The sequence below is a fragment of the Cydia strobilella genome, chromosome 3 (genome assembly GCF_947568885.1).
Source record: "Cydia strobilella chromosome 3, ilCydStro3.1, whole genome shotgun sequence".
In the NCBI taxonomy this organism is placed as follows: domain Eukaryota; kingdom Metazoa; phylum Arthropoda; class Insecta; order Lepidoptera; family Tortricidae; genus Cydia; species Cydia strobilella.
This window is the reverse complement of record NC_086043.1, coordinates 15,119,091-15,136,208: the sequence shown is the minus strand read 5'-3', so window position 1 is coordinate 15,136,208 and position 17,118 is coordinate 15,119,091. Positions and strand designations below refer to the sequence as shown.

At 38.4% G+C, this 17,118-nt stretch overlaps 2 protein-coding genes across 5 annotated transcripts; one reads left to right on the top strand and one right to left on the bottom strand.

The window, feature by feature from the left end:
* Positions 1-4,360: 4,360 nt before the first annotated feature.
* On the bottom strand, positions 4,361-6,721 carry LOC134755948 (mRNA turnover protein 4 homolog). Its single transcript, XM_063692653.1, has 4 exons — positions 6,561-6,721; positions 6,220-6,464; positions 5,626-5,874; positions 4,361-4,623 (listed from the first exon to the last, which is right to left on the bottom strand). Exons 1-4 carry the CDS (start codon positions 6,586-6,588, stop codon positions 4,411-4,413), a joined length of 735 nt encoding a protein of 244 aa, XP_063548723.1. The 5' UTR covers positions 6,589-6,721; the 3' UTR covers positions 4,361-4,410.
* Positions 6,722-8,234: 1,513 nt separating this feature from the next.
* Positions 8,235-15,746, top strand: LOC134755947 (14-3-3 protein zeta). Of its 4 annotated transcripts, none has more exons than XM_063692651.1 (5): positions 8,235-8,395; positions 12,711-13,046; positions 13,667-13,790; positions 14,251-14,414; positions 14,824-15,746. In XM_063692651.1, the coding sequence occupies exons 2-5, from the start codon at positions 12,747-12,749 to the stop codon at positions 14,977-14,979; spliced, it is 744 nt and encodes a 247-aa protein (XP_063548721.1). In that variant the 5' UTR covers positions 8,235-8,395; positions 12,711-12,746; the 3' UTR covers positions 14,980-15,746. The 4 variants fall into 4 exon arrangements, with proteins under 4 accessions (XP_063548721.1, XP_063548718.1, XP_063548719.1 ...); XM_063692648.1 differs by lacking the exon at positions 14,251-14,414 and adding an exon at positions 14,002-14,165 and having other exon boundaries at positions 8,236-8,395; XM_063692649.1 differs by lacking the exons at positions 8,235-8,395; positions 14,251-14,414 and adding exons at positions 8,520-8,678; positions 14,002-14,165.
* The last annotated feature ends 1,372 nt before the right edge of the window (positions 15,747-17,118 follow it).

The window sequence follows — 17,118 nt, the reverse complement described above, 5'->3', positions numbered from 1 at the left end:
TTTCTGAGGCATATTTCTCAAATATGTTTTCTTTCCACCACGTTACACGTACGTGGTACATACACGACGTTGTATGGCAGTGCGATGCATAATTTACCGCGGCGCGCTTGGCTCCGCCTCAATTTATTCATGGACCTGAACTTGGCAACACCGACTCGCTTAAACTTTAATTTGATGACGCAAGAACGCACTCAATATTGAGCTCGCTAGCGCCATATACTATTGATCATTCGTAAACCTTATTGCAATGGTTATAGTCCGTGTTGCTGTTAGTATGTAAGTCAAAAAGTAGTATAATATATGGTACACTGTACTTGCCCTTGTCGCGACAGTCGATCCGACCGAAGTCGAATCGGTTCGACAGTGTCGCGAAGTTTAAATAAGATATTATCTGTGGTTTGACATTTCGATGAGACAAAGGTTTGCATAATATTTTAGTGCGGCCATTTTGCCGTTAGAGTTTAAAGAAGTTAGATCTAATATAATTTGATCTGATATAATGTTAATGAGTGTTATCAAGAATATCAAGTGTTATTATCAAGAAATTGATTGTGATTTGTTTGTGTAAAAAACCAGTGATATCCGAATCAAACACGCGTAGTGACACCGTGAGTGTAGTGTGTTTGGACAGACCAACGAGTGTGAACGCGACCGGACCAACAAGTGTGAATGCGACCGTTGGTAACGTTGAAAGTGAACGCAGCCGACGCGCAAGAATGAGGGTAGACAGAGCACTGTCTACACAACTTTGACACCCACCCGCTATCTTCAGTCACCCGTGAACATGATGCATGTAACTGCGTCGAAATATCGGGAGCTCACAAATAATACAAAAGGTAATCACGGTCTATATCCCGGTCAATATAAGTCTAGTGAAACTAACCGTGAATCATTCAAAACTCTTATTATCAAGAAGCCAAGAAAGGCGACGCGCAGAGTCGGTGACCACATGGGCTGGTTTACCAGAAAGCTACTAGGTTTACTATTGTACAATGGGGAAGGCGGCTGAAAGCTAATTGTAGATGGCGCCACTAGAGTTTGAGACAACTCGACCAACTCGTATGAAATTTATAACTGAAAAAAATATTTATAATTTAAAACTAAAACGGGACTTAATCGCGTACAAACTTACGTTTATTTATGGCCTGACGTTTCGAACGTGACGTTACGTTACATTTATATTTATGTAATTGTTTGTTTTTCTTTTTTTTTTGGGTTAATTTTACTGTTTGTAAAAATTGACATGTAAAAGTGCCCCTGTGGCCTATTTGCTGAATAAATGTTTGATGTCATACTATTTGTTTGTATCTTTTACAAGCTTTTGTATTTTTAGGTTTCCGTACCTCAAAAGGAAAAAAACGGAACCCTTATTGGATCACTCGTGCGTCTGTCTGTCTGTCCGTCTGTCACAGCCTATTTTCTCCGTAACTACTGGAACAATTACGTTGAAATTTGGTATACATATGTAAGTTTGTGACCCAAAGACGGACATGTAACGTAATCAAATAAATTTTAAACACGGGGGCCACTTTTGGGGGGTAAATGAGAAAACTAAAAAATCAAGTTTTTCAAACTATATCGTGTTACATATCAAATGAAAGAGCTCATTATGAGAATCTCAAATATATTTTTTTTATAATTTTAGGATAAACAGTTGAGAAGTTATTCAAGAAAGTAGGCAAAAAATGACCATTCCCCCCCCTTTATCTCCGAAACTACTGGGTCTAAAATTTTGAAAAAAAATACACAAAATAGATCTTTACCTATAGATCACAGGAAAACCTATTAGAAATGTGCAGTCAAGCGTGAGTCGGACTTAATTACTTAGTTTTTAATCCAATCCCTACGTGTTTTTTAAAGACATTTCACTCACGTTTAATATATAAAAAAATACATTGTTTAAATTGTGTAATGTACGGAACCCTTGGAACGCGAGTCCGACTCGCACTTGGCCGGTTTTTTTAGTTTCACCTGTCCCTTCGTCTGTCTGTCTGTATGTAATCAAATCTTGCAAGTTACATATGACCCACTTGCCAGTTTCCAATCAAGCCGAAAATTTGCATACCGAATAATGTAAGTCGGGTGCCAATGCAATATGGTACCATCAAGCTGATCTGATAATATTTATGTAAATGTTTATGCATATGTTTAAGTTTATGATTTAAATATAATAGGTATATAATTAGTATTTAATTTGTAAATAGTAGGTAGTGATATCGTTTAATTATTTTCAAATACAGTACAAAGCCTGCACCAACAAACGTCTCTTTTTGGCCCAGTGGCACAGATTAATAAATAGTTACTACGTAACAGATACATCATTCCCATACAAAAGCGAAAATACCTACGCTATAATAGCCTACAAAATCTTAATAATAATACCTGCTTCTCAGGACGAGAAAAAATGTACCATAAGTACGCGCACAAAGAGTCGAGACTACGTTGCCCGCCGTGCGAGTCACGTGCCAACGCGTCATCGTAAGAATGCGCTAGGGTTGTACCTATGATGATTATTGTAATAAAACTAGTGATGTACCGACTAGTCGGCTAGTCGGCCAAATTCATAAATCATTATTTCTCTTTAAAGTTTACATTCAGATGGTCACTGCAGCAGCTATGTCTAAGTTAGGATGCATTTGTAAAACAATTTTCTTGTTCTTTTCATCGTTTTAGCTTTTTGCGCGTAATTTTAATGCATTTTATTTCACATTTTAAGCAATTAAATGACAATTTAACCAAGGAAAATGTTCATGTGAACATGTGCATATGCATATGCTACAAGATATTACGGCATCAAAATTAAATATTCGAATAAAAAATATTTCCTTCAAATACAAGCTTTATGCATAAATAAGCCAATTGCCATTTGAGCATTTTGAGCAAAATAGACTTTCCTTAAGAGACCCGCATGTTCATGTCAACATGTGCATATGCATATGCTACAAGATATTACGGCATCAAAATTAAATATTCGAATAAAAATATTTCCTTGAAATACAAGCTTTATGCATAGATAAGCCAATTGCCATTTGAGCATTTTGAGCAAAATAGACTTTCCTTAAGAGACCCGCGCGCCTCAAATAATAAAAATTACATAGGCACTGTAATAAAACGTTTGTAATTGCAACCAACTACATAATATTGAATGGACTGCGACGACATACATACTTGTGTCATATTTCGGCAATACCTCTTTTTGTGAGTCACATCACATTGTTTATTTGTAACATTTTATCTTTTATTTCATATTTTACTTCATAAGTTGTTATTTTTGCTCTTTCAATTTTAAGTTGAAGATCTTTTCGTGAAAGCATTTTGTTTTATCTATTTGTATAAAGTACTGTGTCTTTTTCTTTAAGAAACAAATAAATCTATCTATTTACTCCCTACACATGAATTTAATATAATAATATGAATAACAATATTCGTATGCATCCTTAACAGGTATAAAGTATAATTAATTTCATTGAATAAAATGGAAATTTTATCAAATGTATTTGCTGTTTATTTAGTTTGTCCTGTTTTTCTGTAACTAATAAAAGGCCGACTAATCGGCCATTTTGGCCGACTAGTCGCCGACTAATCGCCGACTACAAATGTGGCCGGATAGTCGGCTTTCCCGACTAGTCGGTACATCCCTAAATAAAACGAATGTCAACCACATTTTTTATTTGTCAATCGCATATTTAAAAACAATAATACCTGACTCGAAAAACTCCTTAATTTACGATTTACCTAATCATGTTCAAAGAAATAAATGGTGACAAAATTCAAAAAGATAGATTTAAAATTAGTATTTTCACCTTTCTTCGTCGCTCGGCAATGAAAAAAACGACAAACTTTTCTTTGTTTTTTGACTACTGAACAATAATTACGTGGTTTTGGCATTTCGAAGTGTAAGCGCGGGAAACGTGCGGTGCGAGCGCTCAGGCGGGCGGTCGGCGGCCCTCTGTCGGTTGTATCGTCGACGATACGCCGAGCGGTAGGCATATAGCGCGTGGCCTTGAGCGAGTGACGGAGGCCTGCCAGTGGTTGACTGGTAGAGAATGCCTTAAGGCATTAAGTCCACCGTTTGTACTTATTTTATGTGCAATAAAGTATAAATAAATAAATAAAAATAAATAATGGAGACAGACAGGAGATGGCCATAGGAACTCTGTGATAAAATAAAACAACGCCACCTAATTGTGTTTGGGGTTGTTAGAATTGTCTCGATGAGTATTAGTTGCCTGTGGAAAGATAAGTACAGTCAACAATAAAAGCTTATGCCAAAAATGAAATTTTTTGTCACAAACTTTATTACACTTTGCCTTTTATAGAAAAGTATAGGGGTTTGGCTTTAAAATAACAAAGATCATCATATAGCAACTAGGTGTATATTGGAAAATCAAACAGGTTCTTACGAAACATTTATGTTTCATCCTCTTCCATCTCCTCATCTTCATTCCCATCTTCCTCCTTGTCATCTTCTTCGTTATCACTAAGACCATCAATATCTTTGTGGAATCCCTTGCCTTTGGACCAATGGCACTTTATGGTGACTTTAAATTCCGCTATTTGCTTACCAAGTAGCTTCAATATACTGGCCTGCTCTGGCGTTAGGACGCCACCTTTTTTGCAAACCTGAAAAAAAATACATGTACTTACAAAATAGGCAAATAACAGCAGTTTTTGGGCTTACTAATATCTAATCTGACTTTACTGTGAAGGTGTTAAAGTGCATGTGGAGATTGATATCTTTCACCATTCTGTGTAGAACCAAAATATATTTTTGATATCCATTATAATAAAGGTTTTATTAAATTTTTTACAGAAACTTAATTTCAAGTTTATCCAAATCTTTTTTTTTATTTACTCTGAAGAATAACAAAACTGCATTCCATTTAAAATTATAATGTTTCAAGTTTGCACATTTGATATTAATAATTAGCACACCGAGCAAACATACGCGCGAGGCAATTTCCTTGCACACAAAACGGCCAGTGTAGACTGTAGACCTGCCTCGGCGGCAGCGGGCGGGCGGGCGCACGGGATGGGGGTGTTTAGTCCTTTTAGTTTATGGAAATTTTTCAAAATAACAATACCATGGGAGACAAGGTCTACACAGCTCATAAAGCTAACTAGTAAACAGTTATATCCAAAGTTTTTTTATTGTGACTCCATGTTATCGACTATGCAATAGCCGTGTCGTCACAGAGCGAATATACGTGCGAGGCAATTTCCTCGCAAACAAAACGGCCAGTGTAGACGTGCCTCGGCCGAGCTCGCTCAATTTGAAAAATTTCCATAAACTGAAAGGACTAAACAAATTCCATAGCAATCCTGCTTACTAAAATTTACGAGAATTGGTTGAGAAATGTAACCTGTAGCAGAAAACAGCAGGACAGCTGAATAGACATAAAAAAGTATTTTTGCTGGAACAGGGATATAATATGCTCGCTCAGTAAACTAATCTTATCACATAAGCTGTCTAAGGGCCACTTGCACCATTCACTAACCCGAGGTTAACCAGTTAAACCTGGAGTTACCATGGTAACGAGTACAATTTGACACTGGGTTAACGGGTTAACCCCGGATTAGTGGGATGGTGCAAGTGGAGCTAATAATACTAATAGACTATCATACCTGATATTCCTTAATAAGAGTAACAACACCTCTCTCGAGGGAGGTTGGCAGTCCTAGTTTCCTCAAATGGGGCTCAATGGTGTGAGAGAAATCTTCTAAAGGCCCCTGGGGTAGAATCACATCTTCAGTGGCTACAAAACCCGACCGCGCATACTCGGCCTCACTGAAGTCATTGAACCACTGCAGAACATCTACCACATCTCTGTTTGTCATTAGGAGGCCACATTGGCCTTTTATTTTTTTTGATAGCTGCAAATACAAAACTCATTAATATCCTCCTAAGTCCCAGGAGTCATTTCTGCAGTTTTGAATTGGGAACCTGCTTTTATTCCAATATAGTTCAAAATTCGAATTGATTTTGTCCTTTTAAAAGGACATTGGGACTAAGAAGGAAGTTTTATATTCACTAGTAGCCAGAACACTTTATTACACGTGCTCAGAGTGAGTATGTTGCATAAACCACCCAGAACATCATGAATAATTGCCCCATAACATAATATGATACCAATGGATTTCCAGACGACTGATTATTAGTTATTTTAGACAATTTGGCGCACTTCTATGAAAAAACAATGATGCACATAAAAATCTTACCAAATTCAGCTGATCTTCAGCTTCATCACTTTTAGTCCTACCAAGAGCTATAGCCATTACTTTGTTTTTGCCGAAAAAGAATCTAGAGTCCTTCCATTCGTGACGTAAATCTTTGAGTTTGGCATTTCTCATGTTATCCACAGTAAACAGAAATATGTGCTCATATTTCGTCAAGCTATTTCTTATTTCTTCTATAGTTTTCTGTTTTAGCTGAAGTCCTTTTTTGTTTGTTTTTGTAAGGGATACTGTAATGTAAACGGAAGTATAATTTATTATTTACTGGAATCCAAAAAATTGCAGGTTGCTAACAGTCAAGAAATACACAGTAAATTAATATATACCTTTTTTATCTCTTTTGGATTTCGGCATTTTCCTATTATAGACAACGGGTTATCATGCAAATTTACCTTGCAAATTAAACCACGTTTTAGTAAATCGGTTCGGAAAGATAGAAAACGCACGTGGTAAACAATATATCTGACGTATGACAATTGACAGTACTCATTTGACACTGACAAAACATTGACAACCGATGAGTGTATTTTTCTTCTTCAGAATATCTTTACTGACAGTTTACTGACGAGTTGGTTTCTTGCTACTCCTTCTGAAAGATACATAAAGGACTCTCCACACTTTAGACTATCCCGTTCTGTCATTTTTTTTATTTTTTTTTTATTTTTTAACTTAGTATGTAAGCGACTTGGACATGATCTGTAATGCTTATGTATTTTTAATCAATAAATCAAATCAAGTTCCGCCCACCACTTATGCCCAATCCATCTGACCAACATAAGCCTGCAACGATTTTGATAGCACACGCAGTGAAAGTGTTATTTTAAACGTCAAACTTCTATAGGGCCCTCCACACTCATGCGCGAATCACGGCGCGTAGTCTGGAGCGGACTTCACGCTAGTAGTCGCGTTTGCAGGATTTTTTTTTTAATTTAGAGCGCTCAAATATCACCATAAGGGCCCTCCACACTCGTGCCGCATATTCTGGAGCGCGCTATAAATTTAAAGGCCCCTCCAGACTATGTGCGTGAATCGCGGCGCGACTTCACGGAGAGAACATGTCGCGACGTTGACGTATTACTCCACACTCGCAAACTTCACGGCGGCTTCGCGCCGCGATTCGCGCACGAGTGTGGATGGGCTTCACAAATTGGTATTATTGCGTCTGCACGTGAGTATTATATTCTTTGGTCTGCACCCCATGTTATCGGCAATATCGGTCATAATCGGCGGTCGAATTCGGCGAGCCAAATTGGCGTGTGAGTCCGCACGGCCTGATTTGATCGGACAATTTAATCAGATTGGCGAAAAATTGTCCTCGTCTGGTGAAAAATTGTCCTCGTCTGGACAGCCCTTAAATTTGTTGACGCCAATTTTTCTTCTAATCAAATTGACCATGCCGTCTGGATGAACCTTTACGGTCGCGTTCTACAAGACAAAATTCATTGTTTGCCTCTCTTTCTAATAACCGTATTAGTTAGTAGAAAGAGAGGCATGTATATTGGATCATTCCAGATGGGCTGCATACACATCTGAGCATACACCCGTCTCTAATCTACTTATAATAATTGTTTTTATAGTCTGTCAAGCCATTTCCGGTCTGGCAAGCCATTTCCGTCAGTAGAAAAAAGCGGCAAATTTAAAAAATGTAGGTGCGAAGGGTTCTCGTTCCATAGAAAATTTGAATTTCGCGCTTTTTTCCACTGACAAAGTTGTTTGACCGGCTATAATTACCGAATTTTATTTCAATAATGTACAACAAACAGAACATATTATTAATTTTATTGAATAATTGTTTAATAAATTTTATAATTTTTTATTACCTTCAAGTTTTGTTACTTATTACTTATTGCTAGATAATTCGTTTTTTCTCCTGTTGTTAGAATATCGGAAGCAATTATTTTTATTTATAAATATATTTTACTGTTAAGTATTTAGATATTAGTTATCATGTATCGTTAGTTATATTTTAAAAAATCCCGCTCAAGCTAACAACTTCCTCCGCTGTCATTTTAAGATGGCCGACATTCAGTGAGAACCCTGTTCCGTTTTTTGTTTCCCCTCTGGCCCCGCCGCCGTCAGTGTAGTGTATCGTTCGCCGCAAGAGAAAAACTGATATTGTGCAGCAATTTGCTGTTTTTATTACTTTTTTCCCTTCCAACAAGTAAGTGCATCAAATTTATTTTGAGTGCTAATCATTATATGGGTTTTATAACTACGGAAAGTGTCCATGTTGGGAATTTACATCTCCATAAATGTGACTGTGACGCATAGAAGGAGTGCCCCTTGCAGCCATTTTGCCTGAACCGGCGACACGATTCCGCGGCGCGGTTAGCTATCATTCCAAATTTTATACTCAAAATTATGTGTTTCCATTAGTTTATATTAACAACGATTCTACAGTTTTTACGACAGGAGTTGTTCTTATTAGTGAGCTGAAACTATCCGTAAGTCTTTAAATTTGGCCCGTGTACATGCTTCTAAAGTCTAATTATATTTTTGGAGTCTCGAGTAAATTGCGGATTGGACAGTTTTGTAGAAAGTTGCTTTATAGTAGTAAAACTTGCTTGGATTCTGATTTTGTCTAGCAGCAGGTGTATTGAACTTTCCTGAGACGTAACCCAAACCAGAGATCATACTAGTGCGTCGTAATTTCGCCGTGCGTAGTCGTCATAGTCGTGCCGTTATCAATGTCGATTCGATAACGTATAAGTAACCGGATTTATTTGCTAAGATTCTCAAAGATTCAGAAATATAATCGTTAACTCTGATTAAATTAACGGTGTTGCGTTTTTGTTCTGAATGATTCATTGCGGCTGAATTTCCGTTGTGTAACTAGTAGAGGTTGTTGGGCAGAGCTAGGTACCTACGGTAGAGCGTTGGTGTGTCACGGCCCTTGCTTGCGTTCACCTCAGCGAGATGGACACGTGCGTGACATTGAGGCGGGGACACACGACGCCCATAATGCTATTTATTGTCTGCCAGACACACTCAAATTTATGTACCTAATGCCGTTAACATTTCTATTAACTTTCTCGGACTGCATTAAAAGAGTAAACTTGTTATAAAATATTTTTTATACTATTTGATCAATCCACACTGGAATCAGGGTTTTCTGCTTAAGTGTGCTTAGTTTAGAGGGCTAATATAAAATTACATCAATCAGAAGAATTTCAGAGAAGACATTCTTATAAACAGGATGATCATCTCATTATATTGAATTAGAAAGATGTGTATGTCATTACTCATCACATCATGAGTCACTCTCATAAAACTACTGAAGCCCAAATTGAGAAACAGCATGGCATCTTTCAGTTTTTAAATATAAATTGCACATATAGGTGTGGTCCTGTGAATTTCACAAGATTTAATAGGTACTAATTAAAAATAATTGTCACCATGACATGATAAAATAAAATATCTTCCTAGAATTTGTGTAAATATGCATTTAAACTAAATACAGTAAATTATGAATCTGATACTAACAATTAACAGAAAATGGAGGAATATCTAATTGCTTAGTATTCATTAAAGTTTCCATTATAAATAAATAAATAAATAGGTATTATAGGGACATTCTTACACAAATTGACACAGTAAACTCAATAAGGCTATATTTGTGACTTCAGTCAAAAAGCACATATGGTTGTTTTTAAGGTACATTTCTAATTAAATTGGTATAATAGAGTTAAACCAAGCTAAGTTGGCAGTGATTTTGATAGCACAGGATGTGCAAGTGTTATTTTAAATGCCTAACTTCCTATGAAATTATGACGATTAAAATAAAGCCGCGTCACAGACGGAGCGATAATATATCGGCAGATACCGTAAGATACGGCATCTTACGATATCTTCTACGTACTATTTGACAGAGGCACACAAAGCTGTAATATATATTTTAGTATCTTACAATATCTTATTGCAAGGCATCTTAAGATACCAATACCATAAGATGTTATAGCTTGGTATATAACGATATATTTTGGTATATTCGTCTCTCTCACAATGTAGGTGCTAGACAGAGAGCGATATACACGGTGGCTAAAAAATAAGTGCATTCCCGTTGCCAGGGAGGGTTTGGGATTATACTGAGCAACTTTTACTACGGGACCAACCCTGAGCTCGCGCAAAAAAATTTAGCTGTTTCATACATTTTGGCTGGTCCATTTTCTATGAGGGTAAATTTTTTTTCGCGATTTCGTGGTTGGTCCCATAGTAAAAGTTGCTCAGTATAATCCCAAACCTCCAACGGGAATGCACTTATTTTTTAGACAACCTGTATATTTTAATATTGTTGGCGTGTGTGGTGCTTATAGCGATATTCTAAGATATCTGTCTGTATCTTACGGTATCTGCCGATATATTATCGCTCTGTCTGTGACGGACTTAACACTTGCACAGTCTGTGCTATCAAAACTGCTGCAAACATAGCTTGGTCTAACTCTAGTAGTGCCTTATTGATAATCAACGACTCTTTTGGTTGAAAACGGTATGTTTAATTAATCATTAATACCTAAACCATAGAAAAATAGTTGTCAAACAATTTGGTCAAATGACAAATAAACCCAACTGAAAAGAAGATCTAGACTGAGACAGTTGAACACTGCAGTAAAGGAGACTAGCACTGTCAATGTCATTATAAGGGAGTGGCTCTTCTTTCAAAAACAAATTTTCAATGCTATATTATTGTGTTTATAAATATCCAATTTGTGGATAAATGTAAAAATATTGTCCCACTGGAAAAGTACATATAGTAAGTAAGTAAACACTATTGTACGAAAAAAGAAATATTGGTTTCATCAGCTAGAACAGAATTGTGAAGTACAAAGGCGAACTTATCCCTTATCTATAGGTACTTAAATAATTTTATTTTATTTGGAACAATAGTTTAATAACGATGTTCGAGAATTCATTATATGTATGTACTATGTTGCATAGTCAGAAACTAGTACATTTGAATGCAGCATCTGCTAATGAATAGAATCAGGTGTTACTTTGCGGAAATCCATATTAACTAATACCAAAAATATTACTTTGCTAATCCGCGAAAAGATAACATGCTGGTCAACTTACAATCCCTTACAATCCCATCCATACTAATATTATAAATGCGAAAGTGTGTCTGTCTGTCTGTCTGTTACCTCTTCACGCTTAAACCGCTGAACCAATTTAGTTGAAATTTGGTATACAGATAGTTGGAGTCCTGGGGATGGACATAAGATACTTTTTATCCCAGAACTCACCCCTGAAGGGGGTGAAAAGGGGGGTGTAAGTTTGTATTGAATTGTAAGGGAAGATATAGAATAGTTTTTAAAACCAACACCGTAAGGACGTAAAAAGGGGGTGGAAGTTTGTATAAGGAATCATTTCTTAAAAAAGGACTTATACTTTTATCATTTAACTATTCCGAAGAAACAAAGAATGTTTATGCATTTTGAATAGCCATCCCTTTGGGGGCTGAAACGGGGGGTGGAAGTTTGTATGGGTAATCAATAAAAAGCAGTTTGGCTAAAAAAATAAGCTACCCAAATTACTACTTCCACGCAAACGCGTGCAAAAGCTAAGGTATAATATTAACACTGCTTTTTAGGGTTCTGTACCCAAAGGGTAAAAACGGGATCCTATTACTAAGACTCCGCTGTCCGTCTGTCACCAGGCTGTGTCTCATGATCCGTGATAGCTGCTAGACAGTTGAAATTTTCACAGATGATGTATTTCTGTGGCCGCTATAACAACAAATACTAAAAAGTACGGAACCCTCAGTGCGCGAGTCCGACTCGCACTTGGCCGGGTTTTTTATACATATTTGGTTTCCTTACAAAAAATACTGTGTTATTCAATTTTTTATGGCCTAAATCTGTAATTTTGGATGTGTGCATTTTTACGTGCCCAGTGGGCGTTAGTGCAATATAGCCTAGCAACACGACATGGGTGGAAATACTGGAAACACCTATAGGTATATGCATAGAGGGGTAGGAAGGCACCTAGAGCAAGGGAAGGAGGCACCGAGGCAGGTAGGCGCCGCCGGGCCGCCGGGCGCGGTGCACGGAGCCGGGGCGCGGGTGGGGCGAGGGGTGTGTGCAATCGTCGCGCTAGTCGTATTTCGTCTGGAGTGTTTATCCCGCGTCGGCGGATCAATACCGGTGGCGCAGTGGCGGTGGCCGAGCGACGGCGCGGCGGCGGCGCGAGCCTCCGAGCCCGAGTCTGTGAGATGCTGTCGAACCGAGCGGACGCCGCGTCGATGTCGCGTTTGGCGTGAGGGGTGCTCTTTGAGCTGTTCAGTTTTTACACTGCGCCAGTGCGCTCGTGGCCTCTACACAAGGTGCTTTCCACATTCCATGATGACAAATACCCTATCTGCGATTCGCTGTGGTGAAAGTGACGCCTAACGATTAGTCTTTCTGAACGATTAATCTTTCACGCGAACCTACATCTAGCAAATAATAGGTAGTTGAACTAGACCCGTAACTTGATTGCAGGGGCATCAGTGAAATAATCCTCTTTCATCGTCCACGATGTCCGTCGACAAGGAGGAACTGGTGCAGCGCGCCAAGCTCGCGGAGCAGGCCGAACGATATGACGACATGGCGGCCGCGATGAAGGAGGTGACGGAGACCGGCGTCGAGCTCAGCAACGAGGAAAGGAACCTGCTCTCCGTCGCCTACAAGAACGTCGTGGGCGCCCGACGGTCGTCATGGCGCGTAATCTCCTCCATTGAACAGAAAACCGAGGGATCGGAAAGAAAACAACAGATGGCTAAAGAATATAGGGTTAAAGTAGAAAAGGAGCTCAGAGAAATTTGCTACGACGTATTGGTAAGAAAAACTTCTAGATGCTTCTGTTTGCCGATTTCATTAACATTTCATTAGCTCTTAGATCTCGATTCCGAGAATCTTATTTGTCATATCTGCCAAGTAGCGGCAGTTACGGAATTCGTACCGAAATCGAGTAGGATTAGCTCGAGCGGGGTCGCCTACGCGGGTGACGTCATGCGCGTCGCCAATTCGAGGGGTGATGCAAGCGACAAGTTGCCGTGTCGTGGTCATTTCCTCCGATCGGTACGTTTCGGCGGATCATGGGCGTTATAGCGCGCCGGGCGCCGGGGCGCGGTGCGGCTTTTCCGAGGGGGGAGGCGGGTGGTGACGTAGTGCGCCGCGTCACTGCGCGCGCTCCTATCTCGTTTTCGTTCGTTGCCCTGTCTAGATACTATGCGCATATTAATGTTATTTTACCATGTTAATAACTAATTAATTATAGCACATTATAAAATAATTATTAATTAAAAATATTTGAATTTTTGCAATTTGTGAAACATGAATAATTTCAATAATGTTAAATCTCAGGGTTGACTTCTTTGAGCTATTGAAATGTATTAATTAGTCAATGGGTAGTTTCCAACCAGTTTTTAATTCGTAATTGTTTTTTTTTTTTTCAGGGTTTACTCGACAAGCACCTTATTCCTAAAGCTAGTAATCCAGAAAGTAAAGTATTTTACCTTAAAATGAAGGGAGATTACTACAGGTACCTCGCAGAAGTGGCCACAGGAGAAACCAGAAATTGTAAGTTTTCATATAAAAATACGATTAAATTTTCCTCTTACATGATTCCCCAAATATAAAATTTAAACATAAAAAAAAATTCTATTAATTTTTTATTTTATTAAGACATTGACAGTGAACAGTAACAATAAATATTTATCATGAAATCTCCTATTATTGGGCTTTAACTTGAGTTCCTAGGTTCTCTAGTAAACTGAAATTTATATTACAGCTGTTGTAGAGGACTCACAGAAAGCATACCAGGATGCTTTCGAGATCAGCAAGGCGAAAATGCAGCCCACACACCCAATCAGGCTGGGCCTCGCGTTAAATTTCTCCGTCTTCTATTATGAGATATTAAATTCACCAGACAAAGCGTGTCAGCTCGCCAAACAGGTCATTATTTGTGTCAGTTTAAGCATAGGCTGTGCTGGCTGGCACGAGTGTAGAGGTTTCGTATAACATGCTCGCTTGTCCTCAGCTGTCGTGGAAGACTCGCAGAAGGCCTACCAGGAGGCGTTCGACATTGCGAAAGCCAAAATGCAACCGACCCACCCCATCCGGCTCGGGCTCGCGCTCAACTTTTCCGTCTTTTATTACGAGATTATCAACTCCCCTGCCCGAGCGTGCCACTTAGCTAAACAGGTTTCTGACACTGAACACATTGGTTTGCAGTGTGCCCGTGCCCGCGCCCGCGTCGGTCGCAATAACTCCTTACTAACATCGCGAAAAAACAAATCTCATATCTGCATGGATTTCCTTCCAAAAAAAAAATCAATTGTATGGACGCCAACTAATAATCTTGAGCATGATGATGGACATGTAAAATGCGATTAACCTCTTAATTCTCGATCCAGCCAGTAACAGTGTTTTTGTTTAATTTAGACTATTTTAGACATTTGAATTGGATAATTCAAAAACAACCGAAGTCACAATTCATATTCACTTTGGTCGTTTTCAAATTAACCCATTCAAATACAGTATGATGTACACTTTGTTAAATTGTCGAGTGCTATGCGGGAGTGGGCGAAAAGTAATGCTCCTGGTGTTGCAGGCGTTCGATGATGCGATCGCGGAACTGGACACACTGAACGAAGACTCGTACAAGGACTCGACGCTGATCATGCAGCTGTTGCGAGACAACCTGACGCTGTGGACGTCGGACACGCAGGGCGACGGCGACGAGCCCGCCGAGGGCGGCGACAACTAATGTCTCATCCCCTCCCCACATCCAATGTTCTCATCGGTGTTTTATAAGAAAACGAGTAACATTCGAGAACGCCGCGCGGGCCGGACTCCCCGCCCCGCAGCGAGCTGTCGCTTGTAAAAAAATGTTAAATGTCGTTCGCAGCGGACCTTCACGTTCCGTCTAAATGTTATGTGTCATCTTTGACGGTTTTGTATTTCTGTATTTACACTGGATTACAGATATCGAGCTGACCTGATGAATATAAATATTTATAACTTAAGTTATTAAAATTACGGTTTCTTAAGTTAAAAGTGTTTTCCTTTCATATTATTAAAACTTGCAGCCTGGTCGGCCCCCAATGAAACATTCCTTTCGCCGCATGTCCGCAGTGAAATGGAGTTTATGACGGTGAATGTTATTTTAAACAATATTAGTGATGACATATGTTAAAGTGCGCCCAGTGACCCGTTGAAGTTAGATTCCATTATCGATCCGCTAACTGTAATGGCTGTATTCAGTAAGGGCACAAAAAAGTTGTTAGTGTCTTATGTGGTTTTGTGATGTCCTCTAAAGTTTTAATTATTACCAAAGGAAAACTGATTGTTGTTGACATTAACCATTTTGTTGTGCCCATCACTGATTAATAATTAGCATTGAATTTTTCAGGCATTTATTAGCAAACTAGTCTTGTGATGGACATATAATTGTAACATTTCTGCTGCATTTTATCAGCCATTAATCTATTATATTTTTCATGTTTTCACCAATAAACTTTTGTATTAAATACACTTTTTAGTTTTAGAATCAACAGTGAAATAAACCGCCACCTATTAACCCCTAAGATATTGTTTGTCTAAATGATTTTATCTCAAATTTTGCAGTAATCGCCTTGCGGCTAAAGTAATGTAACAATTCATTACTATTCCACCCCCCAGTAGTTGAAATGAGAAGGTAAACATCCTAATTTGCCATAAGCGAGTTTTCCAAAAACTTGTTATACAGCACAATTCGTAAAGCCCCTGATCCCATATTTTGAAATGAAATAGGTAGTTATACAGTATTTTTTTTATATACTCTTCAAGTTCCTGTAAATAAAACATTCAAGGCTGCTAGCAATTTGTATGACAGCACTTGTCATACAAATTGCTATTCATAAAAACAAATTGCAATAATTGCATAAAAGGGCAATTTGTAAAAACAAGGACCAATCGATTACCCGTGTCATTGGCTTTCGACGCATGCGCCAAGCGTATTGTGTTGTGTTATGGATATGGTGGACCTTCGGAAATATTAGATTGTGTATAGAATTTTCATGCGAAGTTTCTATAAAGATTTTTGGAGTTTGACATTTCTATAATTTTTTTGCAAGATTCGGAAAACAGGGAATTGCGGGCATAGGATGGACGTGTCGACGTGATTAAAACGATTCTTTATATAGTTAGTCAAACCAAAATTGACAGTAAATAAGAACAGAAAAATCTATACTCATCCTTTGCTTTTGGGTGCTAGTACTATAGTCAAAGATAGTACCAATGAGGATATAATAAGATAGAGCGGTACGGAGTTATATCTATCTTTGATAGTATGTTTCTCTCATTTTTGAAATGAGACAGGCCTTTGACAAACTATAATTATATTACCGCGCAAAGAGATACTGACATTATCACGTTGTCCCCTGTACTGTATCCGTATATATTGGTTTCCAAAATAACGAGATAATGACTTATAAGTACATAGATCTTCTCAATACATTTAAATTGCATCATAATTCATAACTTTACACGAGATGATGCAATATGGATAATTTATCAAGCATATTATTTTTGTAATAAAATTAAACCCTTAAATGGCCCCTTAGCTGTTTTAATGAGCTGAAGCTTTCAAACAAGAAAATCTTTTGTGCACTCGGTCGTACGCGCTACCTCACGTTCACCTCGAGCTTGCTGAACCAAATGGATTACTCGCGCCACTGGGCTGGACGAAGATTCGACCATTTTATTGATAGCTCGCGACATGGCGATTATTAGGTCATCATTGTGAATAGTGGCGTTATTATTTAGGTGTCAGCAAGATCACCTAAGATTTGAAATGTTTTAGGTCAAGTTGATATAATGATAGTCGCCACTAGTAGATACGAGGGTGAATTGAAAAGTTTTAAGC

Excerpts from the sequence above, each read along its gene's own strand:
- LOC134755947 (XM_063692651.1), top strand. The coding sequence starts at position 12,747 with ATGTCCGTCGACAAGGAGGAACTGGTGCAGCGCGCCAAGCTCGCGGAG. Across the intron at positions 13,791-14,250 it reads CACAGGAGAAACCAGAAATT|CTGTCGTGGAAGACTCGCAG; the intron begins GTAAGTTTTCAT and ends GCTTGTCCTCAG. Across the intron at positions 14,415-14,823 it reads CGTGCCACTTAGCTAAACAG|GCGTTCGATGATGCGATCGC; the intron begins GTTTCTGACACT and ends CTGGTGTTGCAG.
- LOC134755948 (XM_063692653.1), bottom strand. The coding sequence starts at position 6,588 with ATGCCGAAATCCAAAAGAGATAAAAAAG. Across the intron at positions 5,875-6,219 it reads CTGAAGATCAGCTGAATTTG|CTATCAAAAAAAATAAAAGG; the intron begins GTAAGATTTTTA and ends TTGTATTTGCAG. Across the intron at positions 4,624-5,625 it reads CTCTTATTAAGGAATATCAG|GTTTGCAAAAAAGGTGGCGT; the intron begins GTATGATAGTCT and ends ATTTTTTTTCAG.